The sequence below is a fragment of the Podarcis erhardii genome, assembly GCF_964252035.2.
Source record: "Podarcis erhardii genome assembly, chromosome: 8".
NCBI lineage: Eukaryota > Metazoa > Chordata > Lepidosauria > Squamata > Lacertidae > Podarcis > Podarcis erhardii.
The window spans coordinates 3,624,709-3,637,203 of NC_138499.1; the positions used below are offsets into that span (position 1 = coordinate 3,624,709).

A 12,495-nucleotide genomic window follows, 5' to 3' on the forward strand; every position below is an offset into this window, starting at 1 on the left:
CTTACAAACAGGATGGGTTTGTGGCTGCCTACCCTAACGCCAAGGGACGCGGGTGGCGCTATGGGTTAAACCACAGAGCCTAGGGCTTGCTGATCAGAAGGTCGGCGGTTCGAATCCCCGCAACGGGGTAAGCTCCCGTTGCTCAGTCCATGCTCCTGCCCACCTAGCAGTTCGAAAGCACATCGAAAGTGCAAGTAGATTAATAGGTACCACTCCGGTGGGAAGGCAAATGGCGTTTCCGTGCGCTGCTCTGGTTCACCAGAAGCGGCTTGGTCCTGCTGGCCACATGACCCAGAAAAACTATCTGTAGATAAACGCCGGCTCCCTCGGCCAGTAAAGCGAGATGAGCGCCATACCCCAAAGTCGGTCACGACTGGACCCAATGCTCAGGGGTCCCTTTACCCCTTTACCTTTACCATAACGCCTCTCCTTTCTCCCTCCCCTCCCCCCCCCCGCCAGGTGTTTGTGCAGCCGGCCAACGTGGCGGTCACCAAAATGGACGTCAACAACCTGGCCATGGTGATGGCCCCCAACTGCCTGCGCTGCCAGTCGGATGACCCGCGCATCATTTTTGAGAACACCCGCAAGGAAATGTCCTTTATCCGGGTCCTGATCCAGCACTTGGACACGAGCTTCATGGAAGGGGTCCTATAGCGCTGGTGCCAGCGAGCCCAAACAGAACTGGGCGTATCGCCGACCCGTCAAAAGCCCCACCACCACCACCACCCCAAACCTCCACCCCAGAGCCAGACGGTCCGCAAGAACTGTTCTTGACGCAGCAAAGGAAACGTCCTTTCAGCACCCGGGCAGAGAGAGAGAGAGAAAGGGAGGTCGCTCCGGGTTTTGCCCGCCCGGCCTGCCTCTCTGGCGAGCCGCTGGGGTGCACGGCGTTCCCCTCCTGCTTCTGCTGTGGACAAAATGACCCACACTGCCCCACAGCAGCCCCCTGCCTGGAAACAGAGCAGCCCAGTCGTTGGGACCAACAGCAGGAGTTCCTCGCAGGATAGTTCTGATCCGGAGAGTCTGCATTAATGGGCAACCTGGCAAGATTCAGGTGAACTGTGGGGTTGAGCAGGGAGAGGCAAGGGACTGCCTTCCTCCTCCCCAACCTGCACTTTTTTGGGGGGGCGAAGGGGTCAGGACAGGAGTTGGGGGTTGGCGTGGAGCAGAAAGGCAGCTGAGGGAGTGTTTGGGTCCAGCACGGGGCCTCTGATTTCCAAGGTGGCCCTTTTGAGACCAGAGGAGAGGCCCCCAGAGGGCGAGGGCATCACGCAGAAGGTGGAAGGAGGGTGCCCCCTGCCTGCAGGTCAGATCCCCATTAGTCCAGACCCTCTTGAGGTGAAGGTGGCTGCCCGTGAGATAAGGCAGGTACTTCTGCTGCTACGTCAACCGGAGACCCCTGGGCCCATCTTCCCAGGCTGTCTCCCACACAGGACGGGCCTGGCGGGAGTTGTAGTTCAGGCTGGCCACCTCCCATCCGAGGCGCCGGGTCGAACGAACGCGAGGGACGGAGCCGCGCAGACCCGGGCGCCCTTTTTGCCGCAGTCCTCCCACCCCGTTTCCCTTCCCTCTTCCAGCACAGTCACTGCCAAAAGGGGCCAAAGCCATGGTCTCCCCAACACTTTCTCCCCCCTCTCTCTCCCAACGCCCCAGAGAATGGGCCGGTTATGCTGTCAGGCCCCCGCCGTGGGATTTCGGAGCTGGCCATCGCGGAACATTCTGCTGTGTTGCTGCGCCCCGTCCAGAACCTCAGCCTCCTTTGGCTATCTGTGCAGCCTGCCCCCAGTTTCCGCGGGGGGCAGCCAAGGCCCACAGACTCTCCTTTCTGCGCCTCTCTAGAATGGCTGGTTAAATTTGGGTTGCATCTCTTGTTGGCTGGGTTGGGAAAAGGGGTCCCAGGCTGCGTCTGTGCTCCCCGCCTAGCAGAAGGGCTGGCGTTTTCCCTCCACCGCATGCAAACTTCAGTTTTGGGAGCCGTCTCAGCATTAAAGAAGCGTTGAATCAGGGTGCAGGAGGCATTTCCACACAGGTCGGCTTTGCAGGCCAGCCAGGCCACCCATTGCACTTTGGGGTAGTGTCATGCGTAAGACTCCTTTCCCCTAAATTCTTGCTTTCTGGCAGCCGTTCTCAATGAAGGCCCCGCAACCCTTGTTTCATAAGGAGGCTTAAAAACTGCTTTCTTTCCATTGGGGTGAGCTGTGGACTTTGCTCCCCCTTTCCAAAACGTTACCACCTAAAGGGGGAGAAACAAAAGCACATTTTTGGGAAAAGCCTTCCCAGCACTGAGAACCTGGGTATATTTTGGCTTGCTGTCCTACATAACTATTTCTCGCCTTTTGGAGTAGCATCTTTGCAGGAGTCTTCTCATTTTATTCCAGCAGAGGCAAGTTTTCTGCGAGGAAAACACCTCCCAAAATTTCAGGGCGATAAAGTAACCCCGTCTCCTCGAAGTGTTTGAGGATGCCTCTGCCTCGAGCTGCGTGGAAAGGCCTCCCATCCGCTCTAACACTGCCAAGAACAGACGTTTTCTTTTATGGATGCTATATACACCCCAGAGCCCCTGGGATGTGGGGTGGGGATTTGGGGGGGGGTGTCAGAAGTCTATGACAGCTGCCGTAAGGAGACACTTGGCACCCTCTTGCCCTGCTTGCCGAGCGGTTCCATGGCCACCCCTAACAGGCTTGGATTATTATAACAAAAATGGGGTGTGGGTGATCCTTTGTCCCACAAGGGGGCACAGGGGGCTGGATTAGATGGGGCGCAGAGCGGAAACAGCCCCTCTGGAGGCCAGTGCTCCCACTTACACCGAAGTTTCTTCCACACCGCTGGCCTTCGTCACTCAGGGGGGGGTCCTCCGCCGTCTGCGGAAGCCCCCTCATTGCTTCCAGACAACTGGCATGCCGATTCTCAGAGCTTCTCCATCTCACGATGGCTGTTTTGGGCAAGGCTGCAGTGGGGCGTCCGGGCAACCACTGCCAACACAAGAGGGTTTCCTCTCGTGCTCAGACGTCAGGCACGCTCGGGAGTTGCATGCCGGCTGCTCTGCGTGGCTCTCGATCTAGAGAAAGTGCCTTTATCCAACACAGAGAATCGGCCAGGCCTCCCGCCAACCCCCGGGCGTACAGTCACTTCTTAAAACACACCCGAGCATCTCAGAAGAGAGACTTCCTCACCTTCAGTAGCTCCTTCGCTTCCTCCCCTCTTTCTTTTGCCTGTTCTTGGCATGTCGGAATATGGGTGCAAGAAGCGTGTCTTATTTCAGCAGCGGGGTGGGGTCTGTGTAACTCATTGCCACAGGACGACGCAGTTGCGCAAGCCTAAAGGGTTTTTGCAGAAGGCCTCGGTGAGAGGGTCCATGAACGGCGGCCAGGGAGGGCAAACAGCGCCTCTGTAGTCTGGGGAAGTCAAAGGTGCTTTCTCCCTCTGAAAGCATAAACTTTGGGGGTGAAAGCAAGCGGGAGCCATGTATGGAGGCAACGTCCAGTGTGAGGATTGCAAGTTGGAGGTAGAAGGAGAGTCGGGGACTTTTAGTAGAGTTTGGGGGAGAAGAAAGCTCTTTTGCCAGAGCAGCTGTCTGCGTCGATTCCCTGCGTCGCCCCAAAAAGGGAGCACAAGCCTTCCAGCCAAATCACCCGGGGGGGGGTATCCTCCTCTCCTGCCCTAGGGCCGCAGCAGCCCCCCCCTTCCCCCAGGGACCCATTGCTGTAGACCCATCCCTTGTCCCCAAGAAGCTGAGCGAGACTCTGGAATCAGAGCGCACAGAGAGAAGTGATGACATCCATGGTGGCACAGCAGTGCCCTGGCGTACTCAGGGCAGTCGGGATGGGCGTGGAAGTGGCATTTAACTTCCGGGTGACCTTTTCTGTTGTCAAAAGCGACCCGTTGGCTTTTCCATTTGGGGAACCCTAAGAAACTTCCTTGGGCTTCCTTGAGGAGAAGAACAATAGCGGGGAGCAAACTGCCTCCAAAGACAGTGGTCGTCTTCTCCCCGTGTGGATGCAGCCAGGGCAGTGGGAGTATCCCGTGCGCCATTTTGGATGGCCCTGGCCAACGGCCGGTCTTAGCAGCCCGAGCTGTGATTCGGAGGACGGCATTGAATTCTCTGTAACTCCACAGACTGGTTTAGGAAAGGGGATCTTGGAGAGTTAAATGTGGCATCGCAGATCCGATTGTTGCTGAACAGCACCTCCCATCATCACTGACTGTTGGCCGTGCAACTGGGCCTGGTGGGAGTTGAAGTTTAGCGACATCTGGGTGGCCACAGGTTAGCCCCCCTCCCCATCGCAGATGTGTCCGTTCCCCAGGAGAAACTTTGCCTGTGCAATCTTCCAGGGCCAGAGGGTTCCTGCCTCCCCTCCGCTCAGCCAGTAAGAATTTATTATATAGAGGTTTAAAGGGTTAAAAAAATCCATTATAAATTTGCTAACAACATAGTTTTAATCCAGAGGTGTATATATATCTTATTACCCATCACTGGGGCTCTTTATTTGTATGGGGGTGGGGGTGGGAAATGCTCTAAACTCTATCTTTGCTATTTATTTTATTGCTGTTTGGGGTGGGGAATGGCTTCCTTGAGTTTGACCAAAAATATATTTATTCCCTCACCCCCACCCACCCTTTTTCTGGTGACGAGAGCTTTCTAATTAAGATTAAAGGATTAAATATCAACCATCTACAGTCTGCATTTGGCTGTAGTTGCAGAAACTTTCTAGTCCTTTAAAGCAAAAACGCAACAGCAAGGTGGTTGAGAGAAGGTAACCATTATCAGGAGAAAAAGGTGGAATTTGGTGAAGAGTCAGCCCCCACCCCTTGCTTCATTGCCTTTCCTGGGATGGGGGGGGGGCTGCAACTCCATGCCCACCCCGCTTTCCCTTTGCATCCAACTCCCACTTCTTCGGTTAATTTCCAAGCCTATTTTCCATTAAGTTATTTTGGTGAATTTGCTGCCATTCCGGGAAACCGGCCAACCTTTCTTATGGAGTGGTGGCCAGTTCTGACTGTGTGTTTCGCACCCCTCGCTTCGACAATCCATCCACACTTAAAACTGCAAAGGCAGCCTGCTGCGATGTGCGTCTTGCTTTTCACCCTTAGGAGTCACTGTGGACTAGCACCTTGGTGTCAGGCGCAAACTGCTCCCACCCACCTATCCCAAGTAGCTAGCAACACTCGCTCTCCCTCTCTGCTCTCCAGGAAAGTCAGGGCAGCTTACTGAGTGCACCTAGGCTTATTGCAACTACCTACCGCTGTCCAAATTTGAGGAACCCTCAGTTCTTGCTCTTCAGACACAGTGAGGAAAAGAAGGGGTTCATTGAGACAAGAATCCTGACTTGGTTTTGGACACCTCTTGAGCAAAGAACCTAATCTAAACAAGTGCCTTAACACCTTAATGGGCCATTGACAAAGCTGTAGCCTGAGCCATTTACATTTGCAAATTCCAGTTTGTTTGAAATCCTGACTGCTTGGGAAATTGGGGGGGGGGGGCTGTTCAGCTTGCTCCCTCCTTTTTCCTCGTGGGAACTGGCACTGCAATTCACCCAGGTCTGCATCGTTTTCATACTTTTGGGCAGTTGTTCCAAGAGACACTGCTGCAAATAAATAGCTTGGATCCCTTAATTTTACCGTATTTTTTGCTCTATAAGACTCACTTTTTCCCTCCTAAAAAGTAAGGGGAAATGTGTGTGCGTCTTATGGAGCGAATGCAGGCTGCGCAGCTATCTCAGAAACCAGAACAGCAAGGGGGATCACTGCTTTTGCTGCGCAGCGATCCCTCTTGCTGTTCTGGCTTCTGAGATTCAGAATATTTTTTTTCTTGTTTTCCTTCTCCAAAAACTAGGTGCGTCTTATGGTCTGGTGCGTCTTATAGTGTGAAAAATACGGTACTTTATTTTTAAACGGAGAAATTCAGTGTGTGCCATAAATTTAACAGGAGGAACAGATGGGCAAAAGAGACACATCCGCCACCAAGAGAGTCTAGGGGTTGCAAGCATGTCTGTTTTCAAGAGACCACATTATCTAAGGGGTCTTAGCTAAACAGCTCCAAACCATGCATGATGCCATTGGGCAAAGCAGCCTGAGGTCCAGAGGTGGGGGCAATATCCACCAGAGTTGAGCTGGAACCAAACAAAACCCAAATAGCAAGTGGCAGCAGCAAATTGCAGGAGCAAATTGCTCAACTTTGCTGAAGCATCAGGGAAGGTCCAGATGAGTTAGAAGTTTCAGGGAGGTGGAAGTTCAAAGCAGGCCTTTCAACCACAGTTGGAGGACTCCTCTTCTTCTGTCCTCCTTGAGAGCTTCCTGAAGGCATCTCTGACATGCTGCTGTGGGATTCAGGATCCTGGATTTTGGTCTTGTCCCGGTGCGGCTCTCTTTCCTCTCTTAGGATGAGCCATAAGAGTGCTTTGCCAGAGGAAACAGTTGTTCAGGATGCTGCTTTCTAAGCAACTGGTGGAGATCTTGCAAGGTGCAGTCCTTCTGTTTATTAAAAAAGCATGACGTCTCACTCTCCCCCACTACTCCCTGTAGTCGAGTCAGACGGTGTTTTTCCCATGCAAATTTAACATGACATAAAGTGGTCGCGTACGGGTAGTAGCTATGGCTTCACAGGGCCCAATTCCTGATGCAAACATTTTTAGTTAGAAAACGAGTGATGAAAAATTTAAAAAGCAGACTGAAATGAACCGTGCTACAGCACAAAGGTCCTATACGCATTGGATTGAGCTCAACGAGGTTTGCTTGCAGTCAGGTTTAGTACAGGATTGCAGCTTCAATTGATTTCAGCAGGGCCCTGCCTCTCCTGGAAGCTGTCTCATTTTCATGACGACTTTCCACAAATGCTGCTTTTGCCAAGGCGGACACAAACCCGGTTCTTCGGTTCTTGAGCTCCACCCACTCAGCAAGGGGGTTGCTTTCTCCTTAGGAGTGTCCGAACGTGTCTTGGGTTCCTGCCGCGCACTCGCCAACCCACCAGCAGCGACCCAAGTTAATTATCTAAAATTGCTCCTTCAGCAAAACACAGACACAAACATAAACTTCGACTTATTCGTAAGTCTCTGGGATTAACCACTAATAGTTCCGTAGGATCAGGAAGGAGAGAGAAGACTCTGGAATTGGTGAGGAAGGGGATTCAGGCAGTGAGCTCTGTGCTTTGCCCCCTTAATCCCAAACAGCTGGACTCCCCTTGGCAGCTGCTCTCATTCTGGGCTGCAAAGACTTTCTGTTTGACCTACTTAGCATAGGCAGCAGAGGAGTGTAGGATTCGCCTTGTGCTAGCAAGTCTTTTGCAAGTAGAATTCTCTGCAAGCAAGGAAATGGATTCTCTCTCTCTTGTGGCAAACCATTCATTAATCACCCTTATAAAATGTGGGGTCTTAGTCCAAACCTCGCTCCACAAAAGAGCACTCTCTGCCTGTGGCAGGTACCAGAAGTGATTCATTCACATCGCATCTCTTCACCCAGAGAGACCAGCTTAACGTTTCGAAAGGGTAAATTGTCTCCGTGTTGTTTCAGCACCAGAAACCGTTGCCGTAATTAAATCATCTTAAGCCGTCACTGGTCCTGTGAGATATTGTAATATTTGCAGTATACAGTAGGATTTTAAAAACACAACAAAACAATACAATACACATCCACACTGAACGGCAGGCCTTATTCTTGTCTGGTTTCTAAGAATGGGTGCATATAAATGTTTTAATGCCCTGGCGATGGGGTGTTGTCTGTGCTGACAAGGTGAGCAGCCTTGACGCGACTTGTGTCAAAATTGAGTGGCTTTTTGCCTTGGGATTCCAAAAAGAAATCAAACCACCTGAGTGTGGAAAAGACCTTGCAAACTGGCTACATGCACAATATCTCTTGCCACCTGGGATTTGACTCTCGCCAAATCACCTGTGGCTCAGCACAGCTTGGGTCCTAACACATGCCAGTGTTCCCTGCAGCCCACCGTGTCATAATGATTTATAATAATTTATTGCTTGTACCCTGCCCATCTGACTGGGTTGCCCCAGCCTCTCTGGGTGGCTAGGTCACTAACTCCCACATTGAGACGGGCAGAGCAGGACTTGAGTGTGTGAAATGCCAATGGCAGAGAAGAAACTAAGTACCGCTAAATCCTGGAGAGGAGCCTAGTGCTGGGGTAGAGAGAGAGAGAGATTTGGCCTGGTCTCCTTTCCCAAGTTGGTTTTATTGCAAACTTGATTCCTACATTGCAGGGGGCTGTGCTAAATGACCCGTTGGGTCCCTTCAGACTCTTCCAATTCTATGAAGTGTCTAGAACTGGAAACTATTGCAGACGGAGGTTCAATATAAGGGTTTTCCTCCTCTCTCCCTATTGGGTGGTTTATCATTTTGATTTGCCGGGCGTGTTTGCCCATGCAGAAAACCAGAACATATTTGACTTACCGGATTGAGGTTGCTTGAACCCGTTTGGCCTTACAGTTGAGAGACGCAAGCGACTCCATGCTAACCTTCCCTTCCTCCCCACCTGTTTGCAAAGCTGATCTCTCCCCACCCCACCCCACCCACTCCGATCCCCCCAATCTTTTCCTCGGACAATCACCTCAGGCGCTGGGCAAGGGGCAAGCAAGGAAGGCCGTTGGGTCCCTTGTAGTGATGGCTGAATGGAGACGGGACGTTTCCTGGGGCCTCCCGTGGCAATTTAGAGGGGCAACCTACTGTGTAACGTTGTCTGACTAACTCTTGTAATTAAGAAGCATGGAAATGTAGAGGCAACTCCATGTTGTGTGAATAAAAGATGAATATGGACATCCTTTTGGGGAACCTTGTGTCAGATTCTTTTTTTTTTTCCTTTAAAGAAACAACAAAAATCAACACTACATATTCTCATTTTTGAAAGCACATCGAGATTAAGCAATTGTGCAAATGCAACAAAGAACTCAGCCACAAACAAGAGCATGGTGGTGTTGGCCAACTCACATCTTGCATAATGCCTCTCCACCTTTCTTTAGAAACAAAGTGAAGCTGCATCTTGGATCAAGTCAGACTGCAAGATCCATCTACCCTTCTGCTGGCCTTTGAGGTCCAGCTGGGCTAGGAGGAAGCAACTTTCCCCAGCTCCACTACAGTGGTATCTTGGCTTACAGACCCTTCAGGTTACAGACTCCATTAACCCAGAAATAGTACCTCATGTTAAGAATTTTGCTTCAGGATGAGAACAGAAATCACGTGGCGGCGGCAGTGTGAGGCCCCATTAGCTAAAGTGGTGCTTCAGGTTAAGAACAGTTTCAGGTTAAGAACGGACCTCCAGAATGAATTAAGTTCTTAACCCGAGGTACCACTGTACTTGAAATGTTTCTTTAACCAGATATTCATCTTTCACGTTCAGAGGACACATCCTCCTGCTCAGCTGTTGACTACTCCTTTGGAGTGAGACCCCAAAACCCATACCCACCGAGCCACTTCCCTGGGGCAGAAGTATCCCTCTCAGAAGGTGGTGGGCTGTTGGAGGGCTTTCAAAAGAATGTTAAGTAAAGGTAAAAGACCCCTGGACGGTTAAGTCCAGTCAAAGGCGACTATTGGGTTGCGGCGCTCATCTTGCTTTCAGGCCAAGGGAGCCAGAGTTTGTCCACAGGCAGCTTTCCAGGTCATGTGGCCAGCAGGACTAAACCGCTTCTGGTGCAACGGGACACCATGACGGAAACCAGAGTGCACGGAAATGCCATTTACCTTCCCCGCTGGAGCGGTACCTATTTATCTACTTGCACTGGCATGCTTTCGAACTGCTAGGTTGGCAGGAGCAGGGACCGAGCAACAGGAGCTCGCCCCGGCGCAGGGATTCAAACCGCTGACCTAATCGGCAAGCCCAAGAGGCTCAGTGGTTTAGACCAGTGTTCCCCAACCTTGGGCCTCCAGCTGTTTTTGGACTACAATTCCCATCATCCTTGACCACTGGTCTTGCTAGCGAGGGATGATGGGAGTTGTAGTCCAAAAACAGCTGGAGGCCCAAGGTTGGGGAACACTGGTTTAGACCACAGCACGACCCGCTCTCTATACAGAGGTTAAATGGCCAAGTGTCAAAGATGCTTTTAGCAGTGATTCCTGCATTGCAGGGGGTTGGACTAGATGACCCCTGGGGTCCCTCCCAACTACAGTTCCACAGCCAAACTAGCAATCAGATCTCTCTCTCTCTCTGGTACCCAACTCTTAGAGTCCAGTACACAGTCTATTCCACGCAACAATGCAAGAATGTGCCTAGCCTTGAGTCTTCCTGGAAGAATGTGCTGCAAGTTGCACAAACGACTCCAGATGCAATGCGTGGGTTCCTCTCTCCCAGTCCCAAATCTCCTACCTGAGTGTGTCCCACGTGCAACCTGCCTTAGGTTGATTTTTAGTTCTCTGGCGAGGGCTTGATCTGCCCACCAAGATGTAGAACAGGAATGGTGTACTTTGCAGAAACTCCAGGTATCGGTGAACGTCAGCTACCAGCCAGTATGGCTGCTGATCAGGACTGGTGGGGACTTCCCAATTTCTTCCAGCTGGGCCATGCTCCCCCTTCCAACAGTGCTTGGATGCTTGAAGACTGGCTGTAGTTACTTTGCAGGGAGAGGATACAAAGACAACCGCAGCGCATGCTCAGAGGCACTCTTTTTATTGCTATCGTCACATTTTCCAAGGCTGAAATCGGATACAAAGTAGGTCGTGGGGTTGAGCCCACACTCATATTAACACTGTCAACGTTAAAGGTGGGCAGGGAAACGGATGTCTAAGCCCCTCTTTAGTTGAAAATACACACCTTCCCACATTTCCAATCCAAGTTTACACAATTCTTCATATCTGTGGTGTTTTCTCTCTCTTTCTTGCATCAGAAACTCAAGAATCCACATTAAGAAAACATAAGAACCGCCAGGCACCAGGAAGCCGCAGCAAAAACACAAATCGAGCCCTATGTTGCTACTCAACACTTTGGCTCAAATTAAATTATTTCTCGCAGGTTCAGGAGTCCCAATCATGAGAAAAGGAAAACATTCACTGAGGAAAAAAGCAGCGCTCCTGTTCTTTAAATGGGCAACAACCAGGAATTTCTGCTACAGAAAAGCCACAGTGATACACAAGAGCTACTTAAAGTGACCTCTGTCAAGCTGGTACCTTCCAGATGTTTTGTGCTACAACTCCCATCAGTCCCAATCAGCAAAGATTGATTGGAGTTCAAGTTCAAAACATCTGGCGGGTATGAGGTGGACCAAGGGTGATTTAAAGCAATGGGGCTTTGCAGTTTAATGTGTCGGGCTGCCAAGGTTTCAATTTGCAGTTAGCAAATTGGACCCTTCATTTCCATGCTCTGAAAGGCTTAAACCTTACCTACACTTCCATCTGTAAACCCTCTTGGTGGCCACAAAAATGGGTGATCCCATCTGTTACGGAAAATGCTCCAGGATAAAATCCTTGCAAAAGGATTAAAAGAACAATGACCAGTATTTCCACCTACCCAAAAAATGAATAGCTGCATTGCAGAGGGTGTGTGTGTGTTTCTAAAGCAGGAGCTAATGTGGAAAATATCTGCCTTTTTTTTAAAAAAAAAAGGTTTGGTTTATTAGATCAAGCTATAAATGATTTCCACATTTCACCAGCTAACAAAACAACCGAACCCCCGTGCAGCCTCTACAGATACTGAAAATGACAGCGGCTGCAGATTTTGGTCTCCAAAACAGCAGATAAAGGGAACCAACAGGAAAACGGGACAAAACAAACCCAAATGTGATGGTCGATACTCGTGTATCTTGACCACTGTGGCATCTGGCATTAATTGAGCTGCCTGCAGCCATTTGGTCAACTGGAAATATCAGTTGGGTTTTTTGGGGGGGGGGGGAAATGCTCTCTGTGAAACGCTGTGGGACAGATGTTGGGTTGGGGGGGGGCCTGCCTGGTGGCAGAAGGGGAGCCCTAACCGAGGGTCTGTTTTATGGGCTCCAAGCATCCTCTGATTTGGAGAACAAACCAGTATGCCCTCCCGATCTTTCTCAGTTCAATTCCTTGCATTTGCAGTGAAGTAGCATTGGGAAGGTTTCAAGCACTGACTGCCCTTGAAAACGGAACAGAGTGCTTTGGAGAGCTTTAGCATCAAATCTCCTACCAGGATACTGCCTTATCTTGAGTCATCTAACTCAGCATTGTCTACACTGACCAGCAACAGCTCTCTGGGTTTTCAGACAGGGAGTCTCTCTTTTTTGGTTTATTTGTTCCTCCGGTCCAGGAGTGACGACTCTGACTGGCAGTGGCTTTCCAAGGTCACAGCTCTTCAGCCATCACCTGCTACTCAAGACCCTTTTACCTAGTGATGCTGGGGATCGAATTTGAATCCGCATGCATTTCTCTTGCCAGCAACAATCGCTGAGGAGGCAAGCACACAAAACGTGCAGGTTCTTCGCCTCCCCTTCCCAAAAGTGCAACAGGAGAGAGTGGGCAATCCTGCTAGCAACAGCGAGAGTTCTCCAAATATTTTGTCAATTGCAGATGGGCGAGTCACTTGGCCAGAGATTCTTATTC

At 50.7% G+C, this 12,495-nt stretch overlaps 1 protein-coding gene and 1 long non-coding RNA gene across 4 annotated transcripts in view; one reads left to right on the forward strand and one right to left on the reverse strand.

The window, feature by feature from the left end:
- ARHGAP39 (Rho GTPase activating protein 39) overlaps positions 1-2,518 on the forward strand; it is a 201,720-nt gene extending 199,202 nt beyond the window's left edge. For all 3 annotated transcript variants that reach the window (XM_081874082.1, XM_081874081.1, XM_081874083.1), the window contains one exon: positions 460-2,518. In XM_081874082.1, coding sequence (XP_081730208.1) covers positions 460-654 — 195 coding nt within the window. In that variant the 3' untranslated portion in view covers positions 655-2,518. The remainder of the gene's footprint in view (positions 1-459) is intronic.
- Positions 2,519-4,507: 1,989 nt separating this feature from the next.
- Positions 4,508-8,766, reverse strand: LOC309349079. Its single transcript, XR_014159674.1, has 2 exons — positions 5,894-8,766; positions 4,508-5,632 (listed from the first exon to the last, which is right to left on the reverse strand). It is a non-coding gene; the product is annotated as an uncharacterized lncRNA (long non-coding RNA).
- Positions 8,767-12,495: the final 3,729 nt, after the last annotated feature.